Source organism: Schistocerca piceifrons, chromosome 2 (genome assembly GCF_021461385.2).
Source record: "Schistocerca piceifrons isolate TAMUIC-IGC-003096 chromosome 2, iqSchPice1.1, whole genome shotgun sequence".
Lineage (NCBI taxonomy): Eukaryota > Metazoa > Arthropoda > Insecta > Orthoptera > Acrididae > Schistocerca > Schistocerca piceifrons.
The window spans coordinates 213366914-213393408 of record NC_060139.1 but is presented as its reverse complement, the minus strand read 5'-3'; the positions used below and the strand labels follow the sequence as shown (position 1 = coordinate 213393408).

Here is a 26495-nt window from a genome sequence, read left to right as displayed (position 1 = left end):
GGTGGATCTGATGCCTTGATAGTTTGAAAAGAGGCAAAACAACAACTTGCTGGACCAAACTACACACTTCCTATCAGTTAATGTCCAATTCCTGTGTAATCTACACATTTAAAGACATGCAGCATTGCTTGGTGCTGTGAGGTAGCACACTCTAACCATCCACTGCACATGCCATTCCTTTCACAGTTTTCAATCGGAAACTGGCCGAGTCGGCCGTGCAATCACTGGCAGCAGCAAGTCCTGTCAGCTTTGAAACAGATTGTCAATGTCATGGCACTTGTCTGTTGTTTCTGCTGATTAGGATCTTTTTAACATCACTTTTCTTATTGCTTTTTGTACATCACTGTGATAGGTATGCCATTCCTGGTATATACTCTGTACAATCCATGTAGATGTACCAATAAATTGGGCAGCTTCATTCGTGGTGTTGTCGTGGGTAGGTCCAAACATGACAGCATTTTGTAATGCCAACCCATCTTACTACACTGATTCCATACAACTGACTGGCACATACATACCACTTGACTGCTGTAACGTGCGTCACCAGTGATGGGTCGCATGAATGCCGGACACCAGTTCTTCACCATCTACAGTGCTCCAAAGCTCTTTTGAGGGGTTAACTAATACTTTGTCTGGTAGGCTATATGTATTTTGTCTTCAGTCTTTTGATTATTCTGACGCAGTTTGCTACAACTTCCTCTCCTATGCCAACATCTTCATCTCGGAATTGCACTTACTTCAAATGTCCTGAATTATTTATTGGACATCTTTCAATCTCTGCCTAGCCCGACAGTTTTTTTGCTCTCTACATCCCTCTCCAGTACCTGAAGTCATAATAATGTCCTATCATTTTTTGCCTTCTAGTTGGCTTTTTCCACACATTCCTTTCCTTGCAGGTTCTGCAGAGGACAACCTCATTTCTTATAGCTGCTCACAAATTTAGTACCACATCCCGAACACTTTGTCTTTTGAAGTTAATATTAATAGATATGTTGTTCTTTTCTGGTTTCCGTATCCTATTTTACTGATGTTTGTTGCTTTATTCACACAGCTAATGAGCATGTAGTTATTTTTCCCACTAAAAAAATAGAGTGAACAACAGTAATTTCGTCATGTTGGTTGTATGAAAATGGTGACTGGTAACAGTACTATGTTACATTAAATGAAAATAACAACCTCCAGCTGCTTAACCAAATACATTCTGCTATGCAGACTGTAACTGTATAATGCTATTCTACAACAGAGACCACACAGGCTGAAATTATCTGGCTCAGTTTTTGTTATTAGTATTTTAAACGAACTTAATCAATGGTGTACAATGATTTTGCAACTTTAACTTTTTGATGGACTGTTCTTTGCCATTGCATACAAACTTTCCTTCACCATAACTTTCATGAAGATCTGTCCAATACAATTACTTTCTGCAGTTCACAATACCTGCAATGAAGTAATAGTATAGAGTAAACTGTGTATTACGACATCATAAAAAGGGAAAGGGAGAAGATATTTTCCAGAATTGAAAGATACAGAATCAACGAGAAGGAAGTTGTAAGATTATATGTAGAACACTTGTTTCATTACAGACTGAGAAACACTGATGAAAAAACACAAGCATGTGGTCTTATGAAATAAATGTATTCTATAATCATTAAATCTAAATACAAGACAATGAAACTAATTGTGAGTTTTTGTGATCAGACCTGCATGAAGTACATGTCTTTGCATTCTGTTTTCCCACGTAATGAAGTCTTGTGTAACATCATGCCAATGATTTAACATTAGAGTAAGCTTTTGTTTAATAAATACACCAATTTAACAATGGTGCAGCAAAGTTACAAGCATCTGAGGTCCATAGTAGTACTGCGTCCGTAACAGTATTCAAATTATAAAGTTAATAGCTCCATTTTCAAAATTTTTATCAATAGTGCTCCAATCTGTATACTGTTTTTATTTGCACAAAATTAAGATAGCAAACCACTTCTTTTTCTACTATCTTGGAAAGCAGCTAGCAAAGAGCTTACCACTAAACGAAGTCCATTTTCTCATTAATTAATCCATGTCAAATGTTTCTACAAACACAAGAAGGAAAAAGACAGCAGGTACTAGGATAATATAAGTTAGCAACACACTGAAGTGCCACTTCACTTAATCTTACTACTAGTAAATCACTTCTGTCACAATTTATGCTGACTGTATGCATCAATACTAGGTACACAACTTCCCCTGATCGCACAAAAAACATCATACAAATGTAATGTTCTATAAAAGAGGATTACAGCCAATACACTAGTTCCAGATAGAGAACTTGACCTTTGATTAACATCTATTTTTTATAAAAGCTACTCCAAATTTTATGGTAAGTCAATAAAACAAAGACAAACTCACGCCAATATTGCGAAGCAGGTCATGGACCATGTTCATTCCAAGAATCCTATTGGAAGGTGCGAGTGGTGTTACGGTTGTTTGATTTCCAACGGTCTGAGCCACTGTAAAACAAACAAACAAAAGATTAGTATTTTTTCATTTTGGTGGGATTATTTCCAGTGACGAATTCCAGATATAAATAAGGCATGATATTCATTTCTCAGCTAATCAGTTAAACAAAAGAGACTTTTCAGTTGAATAATTCACAGTTTGAATGAAAGAAGAAGAGATAGAGTATAAATCCAGACTGAGAATATATGGAGAAGCAAATTGTCCATGTCTTTTTCAAAGTGACCATTTTGGCATTTGCCTTAAGTGGAAAATTTAAATCTGGATGACCACAGCGAGTTTGAACCATCGTCCTTCTCCATGTGACTCCAGTGCCATCTCACTCAGTTATAGGATTAAATCATAATATAATGTTTTTCATAACATTCAACATACACATAGCTGTATGATTAGGTGCTAATGTGTGACATTTTAATGCTGTTAATGTATATCCTATGGCTAAAGGTGTATCAATATAGAGTAATGGCAATCTTCAAATCCCTTTATTCTTATTCTGTTTAACTGCCCACTGTCCTCACAAAACAGATACTCGTGTAACAACTTATTTTAGATTTGTCCTCAAATTGAGCTTACTCTGTCATTTATTCCACTACGTTTGTGCAATAACGAGATTCGTTGTATCACAGTCACTTTAGCTGTTCTTGGCGTTGTCTGTAAACAGTTTTGTAATATTATATCCATTCTCATCAAGTTAACTTTGAAGGGCAAATGTTTTATTTTACCTTAAAAAATTCATGATGTCAATGTAATGCCTACCTCTTTTTGAAAAAAGATATCCTAGAAGATGGCAAAATTGTTCCACTTAACCAATGTAGGAACAATATACGCACTAAACAGTTTAAATATATTTATAACACAGTCAATCAATTATACAATAAATTGGGAATATTCAAAAAACTAGTGAAGTGGTAGATTGCAGCAGAAGCAATATGAAACTATTTACAGTTCCAACTAAAATTCTAACAAACAAGTTAACCTTTGCATGCTGTTTGTTAAAACTGAAAAAAAATAAATCTGGACACTAGAAAGGAAAGATGGGAACATTACACAGTAACAGTAATGGCATTTCACTGAGATGATTAAAACTCAAATATGGAAGAGTGTGTGTGTGTGTGTGTGTGTGTGTGTGTGTGTGTGTGTGTGTGTGGGCGCGCGCGCACCTGCGTGCGTATGTTACATACAATATCTGTCAATAATTTTATGATACTTGTTAATGACTGCATTTTCTCTCTGTTTACATACAAAGATACTCCTCTTTTTAATTAGACAATAATGTTACATTTTTACATTGTTAAAGATTTGCTACACACATCAAGTGCACAGAGATGTCTTGCAACTGACAACAACATGGCATATGAAATGAGCTATATTGACAATACAAGAACTCCTGTTTAACTTCAATTTCCAGTTTGCTACTGTAAAATGCTCTCTTTGCTCTTCTAGAAGATGTAACAGTTGTGTAATGCACAAACAAGGTAATCACACTTTCAATTTTATAGCATATCAAATAAGAAGGATGAAAATGATAACAGTGTAATGGACTGAATTTATTAAATATACCTTCTGAAGACAGAGCAAAAGCAACAAAAAAGTTCATTTTAAAGCTAAATACACGTCACAAAAACCTTCATTTTCATAACAATGTATATTATCACAGGTTGCTGCACTGTTTGGGCAGCCCACAAACTCAACACCAATACATTGTGATTCTCTCTCCTTCAGCCATCATCAGACATAATTAACATCCACTTTTATGTCCCTATAAACTTTGTGCACACCCACTCATACAGCCCCCCCCCCCCCCCCCCCCCCCCCCCCCCACACACACACACACACGAAGAGAGAGAGAGAGAGAGAGAGAGAGAAGGGGAGAATTATTTCTGAATGTCCTTAGCAGCTGTTTTCTTTGGAGTTATTAGACATTTCATTTCATGAGCATGAAGATATCTAGCACACCACAACATGGTCATTTCAGCTAAGGAACACAGTGTTATCTCATGAGCACTGTACCAGTTGTACCAATTACACCAAATACAACATTCAATGGCTGGAGCAATGGCACATTAGTTCAAAATGTTGAACATTGCTTATATGGGTGCTGGATAAATATTTAATAGCCACCAGATGTAATGCAACTGCTTTATTGACATGTTTTGAATACATTCATCATCAGAATATCTGGAAAGATTACAAAAATCAGTAGCAGCACAGTACAGTAGCTGAAAGACAAACAAGCAAATAGACTAAAGATTGCATGGATAGTGTAGACCAGACTTAGACAGATTGATCAAAACAGAAACACAATAATTATGCTTTGATACCGTGTATGTTTGATAATTTATGTAAGCTGGAGCATGTTCACACTTTCAAAAGTTTGATCTTTTACATCTCCTCTGTCTTCCATTTCATGATAACTGACTGTGCTAAGTGACTGTTCACCATCAACAAAATAGCTACCAAGTAACAGTCAGTATGTTGGTCCCACAATTAAGTTCCTGGCATACAACAGTCCATATACAGACAAATCTTGAACACTGAAAATGTTCTTGTTGTCGTTGCTGCTGCTGCTGTCGTCGTCATTGCTGTTGCTATTTTGACTTCATCATCTCTGCGTAACTACTGCTACATCCATCCACTTGAAACTACTACTGTATTCAAGCCTTGATCTCCCCTCTACAATTTTCACCACCCATGCTTCCTTCCATTATCAAATTGAGAATTCCTTGATGCCTCAGGATGTGTCCTACCAATTGATCCCTTTTTTAGGCAATTTGTGCCATAAACTTCATTTCCCAAATTCGATTCAGCCTCACCTCATTAGTTGTGTGTTCTATTCAGCTACTCTCGAAATTTCTTTTGTAGCACCGCATTTAAAAATGTTTCAGAAAAGCTTTTTGTGCAATTCCCACTCTACTTTTTACACCTCTAACTCAGATGTCAATTATTTCAATGTCCAAATAGCATAACTCAACTACTGTTTACCATCTCATTTCCTGTCCAAATTCCCTCAGCCTTGCTTGATTTAGTTAAGACTACACTCCTGGTTGTGTCACACAGTATTACAATGTCATCAGCGAACCTTGAGACTTTTACCTATTCTCCCTGAACTTGAAATCCTTTTCTCCTTGGTTTCCTCATTTACTGCTTCCTCAATGTGCAGGCGAACAACACCAGGGATAGGCTACAAACCTCACTCCCTTCTCAACTACTGCTCCCTTTCATTTTCTTTGACTCCCATAAATGCAGTCTGGTTTCCAAATAAGTTGCAGATAACGTTTTCCTCCCTGTACCTTCAGAATATCAGTTTTGTACAGTCAGCATTGTCAAAAGCTTTTTCAAAGTTTATAAATGCTATAGACGTAGGTCTGCCTTTCATCAGTCTATATTCCATGATAAGTCATAGGGCCAGCACTGTCTCAAGCAGTCCTACATTTCTCCAGAGCTGAAGTCCGCTTCTACCTGTTTTTTCCATTCTTCTGTAAATAATTCGTGTCAGTATTCTGACTTATTAAAATGATGGTTTGGCAGTATTCACACCTGACAGCACCTGCCTTCTTTGGAATTGGAATCATTATGTTCTTCTTACAGTCTGGGGGTATTTTGCCTGTCTCATACATCCTGTACATCAGGTGTATTTAACCCAGTTACCTTTTGTAACTTTGACCACCTCCTAAATGGTATAAACAGTGGGTGTACTGCTGGGATGACTTGGCACATTAGGGGTCTATGTTGCGTGCTGGGTAGAGAGATGCAAAAAGATATCACACACTCCTGTCGTATGGCTGCACTCACAACAGTGAGATCCAGATTGTATCCACAATTCCACAGACCACTATTAAAAGAAGTGGGAAGTTTGCTGTTATGTATTAAGGACAGTTGGCTTGATTCTGCTCACATAATTACAGCTTCACCATCTTCATTGTTTTCACTATATCCCCATAGCCAGCTACAGCTACTCAAAAAACTGACAATAACATCAATATTTTCATGTCGTGCTGAAGCCCAGTTAGGAAGGTGGATAGGAACACACTGAGATTTATAGATAGATGTTACGACACAGTTTGATAGTTCAACAAATAAGAGTTCTAAATCATTGTTTGTGGTGATAGCAGACATTATATTTTGTTCAAAAGCACTGCCACACTTCTCACAAGGCCTTTTAGCTACCAAGTGCATTCCTGGTAGTTTTGACTGCGCCACGCAGAGAGGCTGTGCAGTTTGAGGTGCTATGTCACGGATTGCGCGGCCCCTCCCACCGGAGGTTCGAGTCCTCCCTCGGACGTACGTGTGTGTGTGTGTGTGTGTGTGTGTGTGTTGTTCTTAGCATAAGTTAGTTTAAGTAGTGTGTAAGTCTACGGACTGGTGACCTCAGCAGTTTGGTCCCTTAGGAATTTACACACATTTGAACTTTTGGTTGCCTTTGGTTGCTACTCCCGTATGTTTCTTGAAAATAGAGAACATTACACTTTCATGTTTGACACTGTGCTTTACAATAATCACCTAGAACAATGACAAATCCCAAAAATTTGGAGGAAGGCTAAAGTTGTAGCAATACTGAAACCTGGTAAGAGCCAAGGAATTTCAGACCAATCACTCTCCTATTTCATCTGTATAAAATTTTGGAAAGAATGCTTCTGAACTGCATAACACTAGTCATAAAACCTCTCCTAATTCCACAGCAAGCTGGATTCAGCCCAAAGTAAAAATGTTGTGCACAGACACTTCATAGTGACAAGGAATGGGTTTCATCATGGTGATATTACTGGAAGGGGTTTCGCTGATCTCACTTTGGTGTATGACACTGTACATCATCACTGAAAATATAAAGTTAGTGGATAGATAAACAATCGCACCAAGTGGCAACAGGAGCAAGCATATATAAAGGCAATGAAATTTGCAAGTTTTCAGAGCCAGTGGGTCCTTCTTGTGGCAGAAGGGTTGAAGGGGAAGGAGGAGGGCTGAAGGAAAAGGACTGGCTAAGTTTAGGAAATGGAGAGAATTGAGAAAAGTCGCCCAGAACCCAGAGTCAGGGAGATTTACCGGACAGGACGAGAAGGAAACAACTGCACTGGACGAGATTTGAAAACCTGAGGTGGAAGATAGGGTAATACGCAAGACAGAGATTTACTGCCCACAAACAGATTTCTTGTGCCATATCCCCACATACCCCCTATCCTCCCACCAACCCCTTTGTCACTCAACACTACCCCACACTGGAACAACTGAACCACATCTTTTGCCATGGCTTCATTTACCTAACATCATTCCCCAAAATGAGGGACATCCTACCCAAGGTCTCTCCCTAAAGTTATGCCCATTGGACATTCAACTTCCAAACATCCTAGTCCATCCCTAAGCCACTCCCAAACCCAACCTCTAGCAAAAGGGATCATATCCCTGTGGAAGACCCAGGTGCAAGGCCTGCCCAGTCTACCCACCCAGCACTTCCTACTCCAGTCCTGTCATAGGTTTATCCTACCCATTAGAGATCATACAACCTGCGAAAACAGTCGTGTGCAGTTACTGCACAGCTTTTTATATTGGCATGATTTTCCACCACGATGGATAGCCACTGTCAAACTGTGACCACAAGCACAGTGGACCACCCTGTGGTGCAATATGCAGCTGAACATAACATGCTTGATTTCAACGGCTGCTTCACAACTGAGGTCACCTAGTTCCCCCCTATCACCAGCTTTTCTGAACTGCACAGGTGGGAGTAATCCTGACAAGCCATTCTCCGCTCCTGTAATCATCCTGGCGTCAACCTACAGTAACCTACTGTCCCCACACCCTCCAAAAAACAGTTTCCGCCCCCTCTGCCCTGACTTGTCACCTCCTCCTAATTCACATCCCTCACCCTCACTGTACACCACTCTCTGCCAATACATCTGCCAGTCTGCTCCTCTTCTTTTCCATCCCCCCTTCCCCCCAACCCCTACAGCCTTCTGATGCTGTGCCTGGCAGCCTTTTGTCCAGACATGATCTAGTCCTCGCGTGATCTGCCATGCAATGCTGACTTCACTTACACCCTGCTATCCCTTCCCATTCCCCATCCCACTCTGGATTGCTGCTTTCATTCGACACAGCACAGTTGCATTCTGGCCAGAGCAGCAATCATGTGCGCATGTGGTGTGCTTGCTTGTGTATTTTCTCCTTTTTAAAGGAGAGTCTCGCTGAAATGTGTAACAATCTTTTCATCATGCCTATCTGCAACTCAACATGTCAGATTTACGGTAAGTTGCAAATACCCTTTCATAATGCTGTTAACTTAAAAGTGACATCGATTTGCATTTACAAGCAAACAATCAATGTTCTTTAAATTCAAGAGACATTAGTATCCTGTCAGTTGCAAAGCACTGAAACTGAACCATATATCGCAGTCTTGGCCACTAAATTAAGTACCGGTAATCTAATCAATAATAGCTGAAAAGATTTCAGGACAGATGGAGGAGGTGGGAGTCTTGAAATGAGGAATGGGCACTATTTACTGAGTATCTCAAAGTTACCAAGGAACAGATTCTTTTCACACCACTGAGTAAGAGTGTTAGTGAATGAATAGGAAGATTATTAAGAACTAAGGAACACCTCACTTTTCACGGCAATCAACACCTTATACACTTTAAAGTCCAGCATTCTCTATAAGTAGATATGGAATCATAACCCTGTTGTTTCTTTACATTTTGAGAGTTCTGCTGCACTCTCCATTCTTTTTAACAGTGAAGAAATACTCTCACGTGCATGTAGGAGCCCTGGTATCATCTACACTACTTTGTTGCTCTGTCACATCCAATCCACTCACTGAAGGAAGTTTCAACTACGCAAAATGACCCATTCAACACAATTCCATGCCAACTGTGAAAAGTCATGGGTTCCACAAAGCATCTTCAATGTGGCAACAACTATTCTCAGATGGTGCTTGGATACTATTAATTACGCTGTGTGTGTGTGTGTGTGTGTGTGTGTGTGTGTGTAAAACAAAAAGCTGCAATGAAAATGATGTGATAATGCTGTCTTCATAAATCATAATTATGACACAGCAAAATGGCTGATGTCACCTTGTTGTGTATTCCACTTTAGTATGTGTCTGTAATGCCACGAACATGAAGCACTACTGAGAAATGACTGCTAATAGGAAATAATTGACAGGTTTAAGCAGAGTGTTTGTGACTATACAGTAAAATTTCATTTTTGGTCTTATAAAAGTACTACGACATTTTTCAATTGTACATCCAGAGCTGTGTTTCACACAATGAAGGTACAAAATTTACTGCATCATTAAGAGATGAATTCGGTATCGCATAAAACCAGCCAGTATGTTGTGATTCAAGTGATTTTACTAAAGGCGAGCACAGAGTCACTAATGGGTTTTCAAGGGAGAACTTTGACACTTGGTCTTCCCATTTACTATCAAAATATTTTTGCTAAAATTCTGCACTAGGGTAGCTGGTAATACTTGATGTTCTGGTAGAAGAATGTGTGCCTGGATTTTACTTGAAAATAACATTTACCTGGCTGTGTATTGGTGCTAATGAAACCCGAGTTGGAACATCACGATAGGGTCTCTTTCCTGACAGGAGGAGGAGGAGGAGAATGGGACACTTCGTTTTGTACAGCACCATAGGAGAATGTCAGAAGGAGATTCTGCTGTATATTTGATACTTAACTCACAAGCCAGTTTCAAAATAGTCATTCACGGTTCTTGCAGGTTCAAATATGAATTACATTGTACCTTCTAAAGATTACTTCGACCCTCTTTAACCCAGATAACCCTGACGTCCTTCTGGAAGGACGACGTAACTCACAGTTGAAATTATTTATTTTTGCGAATAACGCATTGTTGCAACGGACTGTGACACATTGTTATATGAAGTAGGCAGTGTCAGTTGCATGCTGCGACAGTCCATTTGACGCTGTCGGTCATAGTGAGTGAGAAACTGTGTCTTGAAAATAGGGCCGATTTTACCATGAACGAACTGACTGACCTTGTCATCGATGGGTATGTATATTTTCTTTCATACTGTGTCAATAATTCTGAAACCTGTCATATAACATCTTAAAGAGTTAACCCATATTATTTATGGGTTCATATTACGACAAAGTTTTCATGAGTTGTAATCCAATAATGTTTTCAACCGTCCTTCCAGAAGGACGTCAGGGTAATATGTTGTCATTTTGTATTCACAGAATACTATGTACACTTATGGAACTTTTGGACATGTTAGAATCAAAAGATGAGGTAATACCTAATACTGGTGTGAATGTAACATTACACCTCCTCTAAATTCAACTGTTGAGGTAACAAATGAAAATTCGAGTGCTGAAGAAAATCCAACTGTAGATAAATTACCAGCAAGTCAGCTCAATGCTGCTGCGCTACATGACCTAAAAGAGAGGGGCGTGGAAGCAACAGGAATAATAAGAGGAAACAGAGTTAAGAATTGTACTCTATCATCCGTCGATAAAATGATAAAAGAAAATAGAGTATCATATGAAATTGGTTCTGACTCAGCATCCGGTATTTCCATTGTATGTTGGAACAACAACAATATTGTTACTGTAGCCACCAACTTTGACAGAGTGCAACCACTACACTCTGTAGCAAGATTTTCCAGGGAACAAAAGAAAAGGATTAGCGTGCTTCAACCTAACTTATTACAGTCCCACACTACTCATATGGGAGGCATAGATCGAGCTGACCAAAATGTATCCCTATATAGATGTTCTATAAGAGGGAAAAAGTGGTATTTCTCGATTATTGCACTTTTTATAGACATTGCAGAGCAAAATGCCTGGGATCTTTACAAGCACAAGGAAGAACCCATAGATCATCTGACATTTCATTGTCGAATTGTCACTGCAATTCTTGAAAGTTACAAAAGAGTCACTACCAGCAGAGGACGTTCTAGTAAGAGGCCAAAACTAGATTCTAGATTTGATGGTAGAGAACATTATGTTGCTGAATTACCAACGGACGAGATAACAAAAAAAGAAGAAGCAGCTGAAATGTCAAAGTTTCCACAAAAAACTACTACTATGTGCGTAAAATGTAATGAACCACTTCATGTTTGTTGCTTTTTGTCTTATCATACTGGTGCATAAAATATGGGTATAGGTTATTTTCTTTGTATTTTGCATTTATTACCTGTTTTAGCCCATAATTCAAATTTATTTATGTCTATTTGAAAGTATAAAAACCAAAACAAGTTAATTGTGCAATGTCATATACTTTAAAAACATGTTCCCTTATTGTCCTGACGTCCTTCTGGAAGGACGCCCATTTTTGTAAATGCCAAATAAAAATAAATACTCAAAATTGTTTTTACTTTCTTCCTTAAAGCATTGTGAATGAATGTAGATAAGATATAAATCAATATTGAAAAACAAATAATTCAGGACTATCTGGGTTAATCAGGAACAGAAATGGTTGATTTCAGCATTGCGAACACTTCCAAAAAGCATACAATTTAACAGTTTTAAATGACCAATGACACGATCACATCATAGCAAGGGCACAACTACAAGGCACAAGAGGCAGGGTTTGATGATGCTGAAATACACCAAACTGATCTGCATGGTGAGGTGTGAGGACTGCCATCCGAACTATAGCTTGTTAGATTTAGATTTGTTAATCTTTTCCCACTTACAGCACTCACTGTTTAGCTTGCTTTTCCAACCACCACTCAACATGTACCCATTGTCTTTACTAAATTATAGCCACTGATATGTAGTTCTAGTGCCTTGGATAATGAGAGCCTACTGGATGGTATAACATAAGTTTCACACTTAAACTTAAACCTTTTCATCGAGTTATGTTCTGCCAGCAGGAGATTTCTGCTTTCTGTACTGAGTATACTCAGCAAATCTGACTTTTGTGATTACCAACACATTCACAAAGCACACAGGGTGACTCCAGAGGAATGGTCTATTTTCAGTGAGATAACAGGAACAATCATTTGAAGCAAAAAAGTCTAGGAAACATACTCTGAAATGGGTACCTTAAAAGTTATGAGCACCGCTTCATCTTTGATGTGGCGAACCACATCTCTTCTACCTAAAAAGTGCTCATAGCTCTTAGGGTATGCATTTTAGAGCCCTTGTTTACTAAGACTTTGAACGATTGTTCCTGCCGTGAGCCCTTGTTCACTAAGACTTTAAATGATCTCTGAATATTGACTATTCCTCCTGTCATACCCTATATTGTAAACTTCTGCAACTCAGGGCCCTGGTTGTCCCATGTAGGCTGTAATATTACCATCACTGTTGTTTTGGCAGTTGACACATTAGCCAAATTCCGCCCCTGACAAAGTTCTGCTGCAAGTTGTGCTGCCAACAACTGGAGGGGCAAAATTTGTTTGTGATTATATATAAGTTGAGCAAGAATCTGTGTGCATATGCTGTAAACATAGACTTTATTTCACACCATATATAGCCGCTTGGCCTAAACACACTTTTAAGATACTTCATTTCAGAATGCAGATGTTTGTCCATCAGAATCTTCGATATAGCTCTCTTTTATGTAGGTTGATGAAAGCTATTTGTTAAGGGACACACAAGTGTGTGTGTGTGAACACGATATGCCCAAGCGAGGCATTTATTTAACACAGCCAAAAAAACATTCAAACTTCAGAAGTCTTTCACGCAAAGATATTGTTCTAATAGAATTCATACACATTCATATCCACATCACAATCAGAAATGCTGCCTGCCGTACAGTTACTCATTTCAGACCTAGTACAAAGTTCTTATGAAGCCAGTAAAATTTCTGGTACACTACACAACTTCATGACAACTCTACATTCTTTGTAAAGGATTTTTTGTAAGAATAAAGATTTATTTTTATATTTTTAATTCTCTGTAACTGCCAAACAGCCTTTGATGTAAGTTTATAGACATTTAAGTCAAGGGTAAGTGAGCAAATTGTTTATATATATATAAAAACAAAGAAGATGTGACTTACCAAACGAAAGCACTGGCAGGTTGATAGACACACAAACAAATAAACACAAACATACACACAAAATTCAAGCTTTCGCAACCAACGGTTGCTTCATCAGGAAAGAGGGAAGGAGAGGGAAAGACGAAAGGATGTGGGTTTTAAGGGAGAGGGTAAGGAGTCATTCCAATCCTGGGAGTGGGAAAGATCCCGCTCCCGGGATTGGAATGACTCCTTACCCTCTCCCTTAAAATCCACATCCTTTCGTCTTTCCCTCTCCTTCCCTCTTTCCTGATGAAGCAACCGTTGGTTGCGAAAGCTTGAATTTTGTGTGTATGTTTGTGTGTCTATCAACCTGCCAGTGCTTTCATTTGGTAAGTCACATCTTCTTTGTTTTTAGATATATTTTTTCCATGAGACACACACACACAAAACTAAAGTATAACTTAGCCCTCTGCATCTCGAGCAAGTGTAACACACATTAAAATACCACCAGTCAGTCACTTGTACAGAACCAAGTTAACCAGACACTCTACATTTGCTGGTTGTATATTATCACAAACCTATTCATCTGTAAAACACTCATCACCAATTTCCAGCAGTACATTTCACCTAAGTTCATGAGTCGAAACTTAACTATTAGAAGAGAATTCGAGTATGCATTTCACCTGGCTAATCCTGCCTTCATGCTGAGGTTTATTTAGTTTTGCAATAGCCTTCAATTATAACACTAAAGTGTAGATGTTGCTTCTCTATGGCATAATTTTTCAGAACCACTTGAAAATGGTGTAATATAAAGGTCAAAACCAGTAGTGGACTCAAAATTTCTCAACAGCAACTGGAGTAATTTTTCATTAACTTACATTAACTGAAACACTGAATGCTTATAAGACAACTCCCGCAAGAAGGTGGGGGGGGGGGGGGGGGGGGGGACACTGATAGATTCATATTAGCCTGTTCTTCGTTTGTTTCCTCCACTAAATATAAAAGAAAATATAACTCTGGTTCAATCTTAAATTGAATATGTTCCAGTTATTCCTGTGCAATGTGCAAGAGTAGTGCTTTGATTTGTCAGCTAGCTCCAAGCTGATACCTGCCTCCTTTTGGTAAACTAACAGGCAGGCCGACTCATTCGACACACTATCTGTCTATCTTTCATCTCATTTATTCTTTCTAATTTCTGTACATTATTGAGATCAAAGTAATCTATCACACAATACTAATTTCAGTTCAAAAACACACTGATTCTTTTTGTCTAAGCTTCCTCAAATCACAACCATGAGTATGATTAATACTATCAGTGAAAGCTGACCTCCCCTATTCATTTTCAGTTGCTAGCAGTTTATTTAGAGCAAACGAAATGATAAGATTTTAGTTTTTTCAGCTGCTACTATACCAACCAACATGCAATAATTTAATTACTGCATCAAAAATTCTGTTCCTTCTGCTGTCCAAGGATTATTTTATTCAAAAGGGTAAATTTTCATGATTACTAAGTGGTGGAACAGTCACAGTACAATTATTTATCATTGCTAATTCTTTAATTGCCAGAGGTACCTGTCCAATTTTTTAATTCATTACTTAATAATGAAAGGTACTCTGATGCAAAACAGACTATGAGGACTCTCCACCACTCACCTTTAGCAAAGAGGCAGGAACACCACCTTGCTGAACAGCCAAAGTAAGTAATTTTTCTGTGGAACTAGGATAGGTAAGAAAGTGGGAAGAGAGAGCTTATGAAGGAGAGTGACAAGAGCTGGAAAGGGGGAGACCTCCATGAAAACATTCCACTAAGCAAAAAAGGATGATGAAATGAGAATTAAAAAGTTAAAGGGTCTGAGAGGTCTAGAAGCAACTAGACATGGAGGAAAGTGGGAAAGGAAGGTCTGGAGCCTGGGAAACATGTTATGCCTTAACAGTAAGCTGTGTGCCAGTTCCACTGAAAGCCACATGACATGGCAGTGTTCATGCATAACTCTACTTCTAAAATAATTCCTATCAAGATTTCTGTACTGCTTCAAAGTGGTTAAAAAATGGCCATCCCGAAACCATCAAAGCTGCTATAAAGCATATTTATTTACTTATTTACTAGTGGTATCAGTGATGCAACCATTTTTAAGTTATCTACATATTAACAGAAATGTGTAAGAAACAAGGAATGGCAAAATAATTCACAATGAACTATTATACTTAGCAGATAAATATACCACTACATCAGGTTAAAGGAAGTCAAGTACCATACATAGTTATTATCAGTAGCAGCTTCTAAATGATATATATAGATAAACACAACCTAACATGTGTACCTTTCACTTATGTGCTCCATTTTCCTACTGTCATTAAAGTACACAAATTGACAGTCCACTGCATTGTCTCACCAAAGTTGTCTCATAAACTGACAATTGAATCAGCAGGTGTTTGTTCTCATATGAGGGCAGTGATATTGCTTACAAGTTACGGTAATAGAGCGCGCACACACGCACACACACACACACACACACACACACACACACACATGCACTTTTGTCTCTGGATGGCTAAGACCCAAATGCAACAGTCTGAGGTGTGCAATGATCTTTACTGGGGTGTGCAGTGGGGGTACAGAGGAGTCGTAGGGTGAGGACGTGGAGGAACAGCATGGTAGGGGTTACAGATGATGATAGTGCAGCACGCAGGATTTTGCGGGGATGTGGTAGGGACAGGATAGTGTGTTACTAGATGCAGCATCGGGAGGCTGTGCTGGGGATGGGGGTAAATGGGACAGGAGAGAAATAGAGAGGGGAAAGTACTACACAGATGTGTATTGCTGTGATAGAAGGTAGGTGTGTGTGTGTCTGTGGGGGGAGGGGGGCTGAAATGGGAAGTAAGTAGGGAAGTGTGGGTAGCCAGGTGAAGGACAGACTACAGAAGGTCAAGCCCAGAGGGAGGGTGGGGGCAAAGCAACCCAGTGCTAGGGTAACCGAATCACATTCTCCTACAGAATGCCATCTACCTCTTGTCATGCCCTGAAATTACAACTATCCTCTCTTCCCTTGCCACAATGGTATGTCACCATGCACCGAACCTATTCAATATCCCCGTCCATTCCTGCAACCAACATCTACCCCCCCCCCCTCCCCCCCCCCCACCATGGCTCATATCCTAGCAATAAACTTAAGTGCAAGATCTGTCCCATACATCCTCTCACTACCACTTCCTCCAGTCCTACTATCGGCATCCTCTGTACAACCCCCTCCTCACCCACTACCCTGCCCACTGCTCAACTCAGGGAAGATCACTGCTCACCTGAGATGCAATTGCAGTTGGACCTTAGGTGCCCGGAGGCAATGGTGGCCATGAGAGAGAGAGAGAGAGAGAGAGAGAGAGAGAGAGAGAGAGAGAGAGAGAGAGAGAGATCTGTTGCATAAGTCTGGTTGAGGACTTAGTATTAGGCATGTGCAATAAGAAATGTGACACAATTCTTCACTGCCAACTTCAGTTGAAAAATGCAGAATTTGCTATGCGAAATTATGGAATACCTCTGTCTCATCCCTTATAGATCGATGAAGTTCCAATAGGTGGTAGCGCAACATATAGCCTTCCAAATGGCATCTGTAATAGATGTGCATTCCATTTAGACAGCTCTCTCTGAGTTCTTTTGGCAGAAAACCAGAGCATCAGAGGTATTCATAGGTGCTTGCAGAATGTCTACAGAGACCTGGCAGCAAACAAAAGTGGAATGAGTTGCTGGCAAGGCATCTGCCATCAACACAATAAGGTAATGCAAACCTGTTCGATACCTGGGGGGCCGGATGGCCACATACAGCTGCAACATGCGGACACACTCACTTGAGGTGATCCGTGATCGATGGATCACAATCAAACACCTTGCTACACAACCAGACACCTCTGTTGCCAGTGTTCAAAAATCTTCATTGGACTGTTCTTTCTCATCCACCGTAAAGACAACATCTAACACCTCCCAACTTGCATCTGTTTGGCCCAATGAAGGATGCACTCCATGGGAAGTAGTACGTGGATGACGAGTAGGTTATTGATGCAGCAAGACATTGGCTCCAGCGTTGACCAGTAGAGTGGCACTATGGCAGTATACAGGCTGTCCCAGTAATGTGGCACAAGGCCATTGTACTGAAAGTTTGAACATATTCAAAAATAGGTTTTATGGCCAAAAGGGTGGGAAATAAAATGGTGTACTGGAATTCTGAATAAAACCAACCTGCTTATAGAAAAACATCTGTTTGGTTATTTATTGAATGCCCCCTCATACAATATTGAAATGTTTTGAACTTTGCTGTATAATCTTATATAATCTTGGTATTTTTTCATTATGTAAATAAAATTGCATACAATTTTATATTCTCTTTGGTACCACATGATTCAGTCCAGTCTAGTTTTTAGAATGTACATTTTAAGGCTTGACGGGCCATGGGACTTTCTCTGTTTTACTAATTTTATTGGTTGTCCCCAATGACAGGCACAGATATTGTAAATTATGTATCTGCGATGAAGCTACAATGTAACTGGATATTCTTTCTTTCTCATCCTGTTCATTAAGTGTACCCTGACCCGTGGTTATGGCGACTTTCCCAAAATCTACCCCTTTTCCTACACCTCTCCAGTCCTTTTCCTTAACCTCTCTTCCTTCTCCTTCAATCCTTCTGCCAGGAGGAGGAGCCACTGGCTCTGAAAGCTGCATAATTATAACCTGTTTTTGTGTGTGTGTTCTGCCACCACTTGACGAGTAGATTTTTTATCTATCCAGTTATGTTATACTGTCAAAAATTGATTGTTTTCATTGTTATATTAGTCCATCTTATGAAGCTACAATTGATTACCCTAACTAGTCAGTATATTTGCAATTTGGCTTGGCTTGCTTTTTAGGATGAGAAACAGTTCATAGCAAAAGATGTTGATTCTGCTTATGCTGTTTAATGTCACATTCTCACTCACATCAGGAAATGCTGTTTGCTTGCACTTTTTGAAATATTTCATTTAGCACTGTTGATTCCAGCCTAATCCGATGCTGCTTTGTGGAAATATGCATTTCCTGAAGTGAAACACAACACAAAATAGCATCAATACGGTTTGTTTTCATCTTTCTGATTAAATACAAGGGATAGGCAAAACAATATGAACAGTGGTAGTAATGGGATGGTTGCGTCTGACGGTCACCAACGCAGGTACGGCACGTATTGCACTGGATTGCGCGTGTTCAGAATGGACTAGGTATCATTGCAGGTGGTGTATGAGTAGTGCACACTTTGTATTTGCATTCAGAGGCGGTCAACATGCAATGAAAGTCCTAACAGAGTTAGAAAGAGGGCAGACTGTGGGGGGCCTGATTAGCTGGAGCATCAGTAACCTAGACAGCCAACTTACTGAATGTTTCAAAAGCAACTGTTTCGACAGTCATGACAACCTACACAAAACATGGAAAGACATCATTGTATGAAAGTAATAGTGGACACAAACCAAAATTAAATGACAGATCGTCTTACACTAACACGAATTGTGTCAAAACAACACAAAACTAAGGCAGCTAAAGTGACTGCAGAGCTTAATAGCCATCTTCGAGATCCCGTACCTATTGATACTGTCCGCCAAGAACTCCATAAAGCGAATATTCATGGTCGAGCCGCTTTACCATTAGCGATGACAACCAACACAAAGATGTGTAAAAAATGGTGTCGGGAGTATAAATCCTGGACGGCTGATCAGTGGAAACAAGTCATTGTTTTCATTATTTCCAACATCGGACTGGGTTTAGGTCTGGAGAACACCAAAAGAAGCCTACAGTCATGATTGCTTGATTCCAATGGTTAAGCATGGAGGCAGAAGTGCGATGGTATGGGCAGCCAGACCATGTATTCTGCTGGCTCCATCATTACCCTCAAAGGGCGTGTTACAGCCAACAATTATGTGAACATTTTAGGTGATCAGGTGCACCCCATGATTAAAATGTTGTTCCCAACAATGATGCTACATTTCAGGATGATAATACTCCTGGTCACAAGGCCAAGACAGTACAATCATGGTATGAGGAGCATGCAACTGAACTGTAGCATCTTTCCTGGCCAACACAGTCCCCGGACTTTAACATTTTCGAACCCTTGTGGGTGGTACTGGAGTGCAGACTCCGCAGCAGATTTCCACATCCTCGTCATTACAGGAGTTACAAGAGATTCTCATTGAAGAATGGCATAACATTCCACTGGAGACTATAAAATGATTATATGCCATTATTCCAAGAAGAATCGCAGCTGTATTACGGGCAAATAGGGGTCCAACACCTTATTAATAAACCATTCCCAAGTAAGTACAGATGACCACATTATTTTGCCTATATCCTGTGCGTCTTTTGTAGTGTTACCACCTTAACTGCTAATTTTTCCTCTAAGCTAAAAATATTTTCTTCCACTGCAATTTGTCATTTGCTGGTAACAATACACAAAACACACACGACATATTTAGCCATGTAAACAAACAATGGTGATCCTACACCATGTTGTGTTTCACACCAAGGAATAATAAAGCAATGTGGAATTAGGCCAGAATCAACAGAGCCAAATGAAGGAATAACTCAAAACTGTGCAAGCAGATTGTTTCCTGATATGAGTGAAAACTGGACATAAAATAAGGTAAGTAAAGTAACATCTTTTGCAATGAACTGTTTTTAGAAGTAGAAAGCATGCCAAGTTGTAAATGGCTTTCATTACAAACCACTGACAATATTTTGTTTCAATAAAACTAAGTTTGTTTGGTGACAAAAGTACACATTTTCTTGTATATGCAAAGACGTATTTAAAATGCCTTCAATAATTGTAAACAATGTAAGGAAAAGATAGAGTGCTACTTACCATAAAGATGAAGTGACGTTACAGACACACATGATTAAAAGACATTTACATTTTTAATTTGTCTGTCTGCAACTACCACGTGTCATCTCCATGGTAATTAGTAAGCTATCTTTTCATTACACTGTTTATATTCCAGTCTGGAGTCCATTGTTCAATACTTGTGAAACAGCTACTGGCAATATGGCCACACAAATTAAAAATTTAATAGGAAAATGTATAAGAAAATGAAAACATTCGTAAGTGATAGGTCCTTAGGTTTGTGTGTGTATCTATGATGTATATACATACATACATACATTATGTTTTTAATATCTTTACATACAGTATTTTAACTATTTCGTTTAGACACTGCAACTGATGATAATTATGTACTTGATGGCCAGGGAACTTCCTTTAAACTGAAGTAATGGTAAACATATCTGCTGTACACAACAGTCCACTGTAATTATTCTGACAAGTACTATTTCATATACATTTCCATTAATACGCCCATGACCTGAAGATGAGCGCTTGTCCAAAACTGGCTGTCAACAAATAAATATGCAGTACAGCAGCTTCTGGTGGTTGCATGTTGCTGTTTTTTTCACATTACCTTTGACAAAATGGCAGCACAAGATTGGTCTTGCACTTTCCCTGTTTTCAACAATTTGCTGGTTCAGCTTGATCTCCATCAATGTGTTAGATACTACGGCCCAGACCCTCTGCTGAACAAACTAATCCTCAAAAATCGATATCCACAAATTTGATGGTTCCATGTGAACCACTGTCCACAATTAACCATAATTCCACAACCTCATTTCCAAACATTCATAATTATCTCTATTTATTTATTATTCATGTATTTGATACTTCTTTGATCCTCCTCTTACCTTCTTTTTGGCCACTTATTTTTTCCTGTTTCCTGCTGTCCCAGTTTCCCCTGTGTATGTACAGAACAGGGAATCAGTGATCATAAGGCCGTTGCAGCATCCCTGAATATGGAAGTTAATAGGAATATAAAAAAAGGGAGGAAGGTTTATCTGTTTAGCAAGAGTAATAGAAGGCAGATTTCAGACTACCTAACAGATCAAAACGAAAATTTCTGTTCCGACACTGACAATGTTGAGTGTTTATGGAAAAAGTTCAAGGCAATCGTAAAATGCGGTTTAGACAGGTACGTGCCGAGTAAAACTGTGAGGGACGGGAAAAACCCACCGTGGTACAACAACAAAGTTAGGAAACTACTGCAAAAGCAAAGAGAGCTCCACTCCAAGTTTAAACTCAGCCAAAACCTCTCAGACAAACAGAAGCTAAACGATGTCAAAGTTAGCGTAAGGAGGGCTATGCGTGAAGCGTTCATTGAATTCGAAAGTGAAATTCTATGTACCGACTTGACAGAAAATCCTAGGAAGTTCTGGTCTTACGTTAAATCAGTAAGTGGCTCGAAACAGCATATCCAGACACTACGGGATGATGATGGCATTGAAACAGAGGATGACACGCGTAAAGCTGAAATACTAAACACCTTTTTCCAAAGCTGTTTCACAGAGGAAGACCGCACTGCAGTTCCTTCTCTAAATCCTCGCGCAAACGAAAAAATGGCTGACATCGAAATAAGTGTCCAAGGAATAGAAAAGCAACTGGAATAACTCAATAGAGGAAAGTCCACTGGACCTGAAGGGATACCAATTCGATTCTACACAGAGTACGCGAAAGAACTTGCCCCCCCTTCTAACAGCCGTGTACCGCAAGTCTCTAGAGGAACGGAGGGTTCCAAATGATTGGAAAAGAGCACAGATAGTCCCAGTCTTCAAGAAGGGTCGTCGAGCAGATGCGCAAAACTATAGACCTATATCTCTTACGTCGATCTCTTGTAGAATTTTAGAACATGTTTTTTGCTCGCGTATCATGTCATTTCTGGAAACCCAGAATCTACTATGTAGGAATCAACATGGATTCCGGAAACAGCGATCGTGTGAGACCCAACTCGCCTTATTTGTTCATGAGACCCAGAAAATATTAGATACAGGCTCCCAGGTAGATGCTATTTTTCTTGACTTCCGGAAGGCGTTCGATACAGTTCCGCACTGTCGCCTGATAAACAAAGTAAGAGCCTACGGAATATCAGACCAGCTGTGTGGCTGGATTGAAGAGTTTTTAGCAAACAGAACACAGCATGTTGTTATCAATGGAGAGACGTCTACAGACGTTAAAGTAACCTCTGGCGTGCCACAGGGGAGTGTTATGAGACCATTGCTTTTCACAATATATATAAATGACTTAGCAGATAGTGTCGGAAGTTCCATGCGGCTTTTCGCGGATGATGCTGTAGTACACAGAGAAGTTGCAGCATTAGAAAATTGTAGCGAAATGCAGGAAGATCTGCAGTGGATAGGCACTTGGTGCAGGGAGTGGCAACTGACCCTTAACATAGACAAATGTAATGTATTGCGAAGGATCCTTTATTGTATGATTATATGATAGTGGAACAAACACTGGTAGCAGTTACTTCTGTAAAATATCTGGGAGTATGCGTGCGGAACGATTTGAAGTGGAATGATCATATAAAATTAATTGTTGGTAAGGCGGGTACCAGGTTGAGATTCATTGGGAGAGTGCTTAGAAAATGTAGTCCATCAACAAAGGAGGTGGCTTACAAAACACTCGTTCGACCTATACTTGAGGATTGCTCATCAGTGTGGGATCCGTACCAGATCGGTCTGACGGAGGAGATAGAGAAGATCCAAAGAAGAGCGGCGCGTTTTGTCACAGGGTTATTTGGTAACCGTGATAGCGTTACGGAGATGTTTAATAAACTCAAGTGGCAGACTCTGCAAGAGAGGCGCTCTGCATCGCGGTGTAGCTTGCTCGCCAGGTTTCGAGAGGGTGCGTTTCTGGTTGAGGTATCGAATATATTGCTTCCCCCTACTTATACCTCCCGAGGAGATCACGAATGTAAAATTAGAGAGATTAGAGCGCGCACGGAGGCTTTCAGACAGTCGTTCTTCCCGCGAACCATACGCGACTGGAACAGGAAAGGGAGGTAATGACAGTGGCACGTAAAGTGCCCCTCCGCCACACACTGTTGGGTGGCTTGCAGAGTATCAATGTAGATGTAGATGTAGATGTAGATGTAGATGTAGATGTGTATGGTTCGATTTACGCTCCCTTCTATAATCTTCTTCTCCATCATATTCTCAACATAAAGATGAATAGCAACTGTGGCTGTTTAATACTTAATCACTGATAATGGTCTCGGAATTCCATATGCACAATAAAATGAGGCTATCCACATACTTTAAATCCTTTGTCTGTTTACCTTCCCCTTCCTACGGGCAACATATACACATGACAAACAGTATGACTTCCGTTAAAATTCTTCACACTAACTACTCCTGTCTGCCAACATATATGGTGACAATTGCCTAATCCTTTTAACATTTTCTTCCAATTTCATTTCTTATTACAATTTCAATTATTACACTCAGTTAATATCAGGGTTTTTTCAGTTTTCTACTTTTCTTTAATCTAAAGCCAATTCACATTTTCAGAATGGTATTCATTCGTGTATAACGGTGTGCCATTTGATGTGATATACAATCAAATTACCACCTTCTTTCTCTACATCAGCACTGTCTTTGTGGATGCTGTGTTCTTTGAAATGTCACGTAATGTGACTTTTAAATATATAGAAAATAATAGATTGAGAGAAAACTAAAATAAAAAGCTTAGAAGAGGAACTTGGAGCTAAGCATATAAAAAATTGGCTCAAGCTTTATGCAGAAATGGCCATTACCAAGTTTATGTTTTAAATAATAACCTGGAACTTTGTCACTTTTATACCTGTAATGCCCACGCACAAAACATGCTTCATTTCCAGCTAGGAGTTATGGCAAATGAATGTTATTCTGTCCACAAAAAATATGATCTTTATGTAATTTCATATTTATAAATCATGCAATCTAGGAGAAGCACAGTTCAACCATAATTAACACTACCACTACAGGGAAACACCCAGAAAGAAAGAAAGAAAACAAGTTGAAAGGAAGAATTCTGTATTTGTCAACAGAAAGCACCATGTACAAGCACATAAGTTACATGATTAAAAAGGCATATTACAGGATTTCATGAAATTTCTGTACAACCGTCTAGCACTAATGTTATGAACAAAACAATGAGAGGAAAACATGCTGATCCAAACAAAGAAACAACATACATTTCCATCTGTAATATTACACTGATATACAATAATCATAATTTTCTATACACATTAACTGTACAGTTTACGAATAGCTATATAGAATATAAAAACTTAATTTTTTCTCTCTCGTAACAATAGCGAATGCTGCTAAATCATAAGCTATTTTCATCATCATCACTAAAAGCATTATAATCTATTATTACACTGTGCCAACATTACGCCACACAATGAGCAAATATGCTGACTAATGTCACTTTCCACTCATTAGCCTCTTAATTATATCTAATCATAAATGGACCTGACAAAATATTATCATACGCATACTGATATTTCATTTTACAGTGAGTATTCACCTTAAACAAAAAACTATTCCCAATGGCTCTATCTACAACTCACATATTCCTAATATATTTTGGAACTGGTAAACTACCAATTAAAGTTTATGTTCTGATTCTCTCAATTCAACTGTAGCATTTATTTCATTCTTAGAAATAATAACTTACCCTGGAACATCAGTTGTAATTACGTTTTTCCTGATATAAAGGGCCTTTGATTAAGAGTGATACCTTTTTAAATTGCAGTTTCCTGTTTCTAATATATTTCTGTGTACTCCCAGGTGTAAAAATACCTAGCACGATATGCCATTTCACCATACAGTGACTCATGCTGAATGTTTAGAAATCATTAAAAAAATTTGCCGAAGTTGCAGCTCACTTGTGGTTGCTCAGCAATTGTTTAGCAGAGAACTGTATCACCATCACTGTTTCTCTATTCAGGCTACATGTCACAATGTGGCCAAATTTGAGTGGGATTTTACTTAACACGACCAGAAGTCGCCAGGAAGGCGATATAAAGCATGAAGTGAGAACCTTTCCTGAGGACACTATTGCAGCAGTAGCAGCCAGTATGGAGGAAGAGCCGCTAATGGTGGACAGAGTGATTATCAACTGGAGCCACTGTGCGTGTCAGTGTGATCAAAGCTGTGGTGGACATTTGAACAAATTGTGTTAAGAACATAACTGCAAAGACTAAGCTACAAAATAAAACACAATTGACTTTGACACACTGAGTGGGTGTTTTTCTCTCTTTTTTTCTCAAATTTTAATAAGTATCACTCTTAATGAAAGACCTTTGAGCAAAACTTCACTTAGTGACAAAATGAATAGTTTTCCACTGAAGGGAAAAGTGAGTTACCTCAACGGAAATTTTACACCTCACAAAAGAAGCATCAGGCATATGGAAGAGAGAAAAATAAGAACTTTTTTTACCCACATTGCTGTATACAACAAACAACCTGTAAAGAGCAACAGTGTGAGCGATGGACTCACAGAGGAGTGTAGTACGAGTCGGAAGTATGTATATAATTAGGAAAATCAACAAGTATCAAAGAGATAATTGGTCAACTGATCAAATCAAAGGGAGTTATTGAGAAAAAAAGGATTCCTAGATTGTTCACAAATATGTATGTGACACCAAACAGCACATTGGAAACAAGGTACCGTGATTTAAGCTTTTAAAAGTATTGCAGGTTTAACTCTCTTAGCCTCATACAAGCGGATATCAAACTATAAAGAGGTAGGTAAAAAAATAAAATAAAAAATAAATAAATAAAAAAATTTTAAAAAATAAAAAATATGCCTGTTGGCTTCAGTCTCAGTTCTTCGCCAATATTTGTTTGGTAACTTTTCTGCATTTCGCCAACGCGAGTGGCTGGCATTTCAAAATTTCACCCTTCACTGCTGGTGATGGCCACAGAACCCAAAACAGAAGCCAACAAGTAATTTGTCAATAAGTGGCCATGAAAGCTTTAACAATTCTGAAGTAAAAAGACCTTTAGATTTTTTTCAGCTTGCAGAGAAATATTAGGGACATGGTAAAGGGTCTTTGGATACCGTATTTACTCTAATCTAAGCCGCACTTTTTTTTCCGGTTTTTGTAATCCAAAAAACCGCCTGCAGCTTAGAATCAAGTGCAAAGCAAGCGGAAGTTCTGAAAAATGTTGGTAGGTGCCGCCACAACGAACTGCCGT

At 39.0% G+C, this 26495-nt stretch overlaps 1 protein-coding gene across 4 annotated transcripts in view; it reads right to left on the bottom strand.

Moving 5' to 3' along the window:
• LOC124777952 (nuclear distribution protein nudE-like 1-A) overlaps positions 1 to 26495 on the bottom strand; it is a 173101-nt gene that overhangs the window by 29702 nt on the left and 116904 nt on the right. For all 4 annotated transcript variants that reach the window (XR_007015811.1, XM_047253512.1, XM_047253510.1 and 1 more), the window contains exon 7: positions 2386 to 2486. Coding sequence is in view for 3 of the 4 variants with exons in the window: in XM_047253512.1 (XP_047109468.1) it covers positions 2386 to 2486 (101 nt within the window). In the remaining variant the exon portion in view is untranslated. The remainder of the gene's footprint in view (positions 1 to 2385; positions 2487 to 26495) is intronic.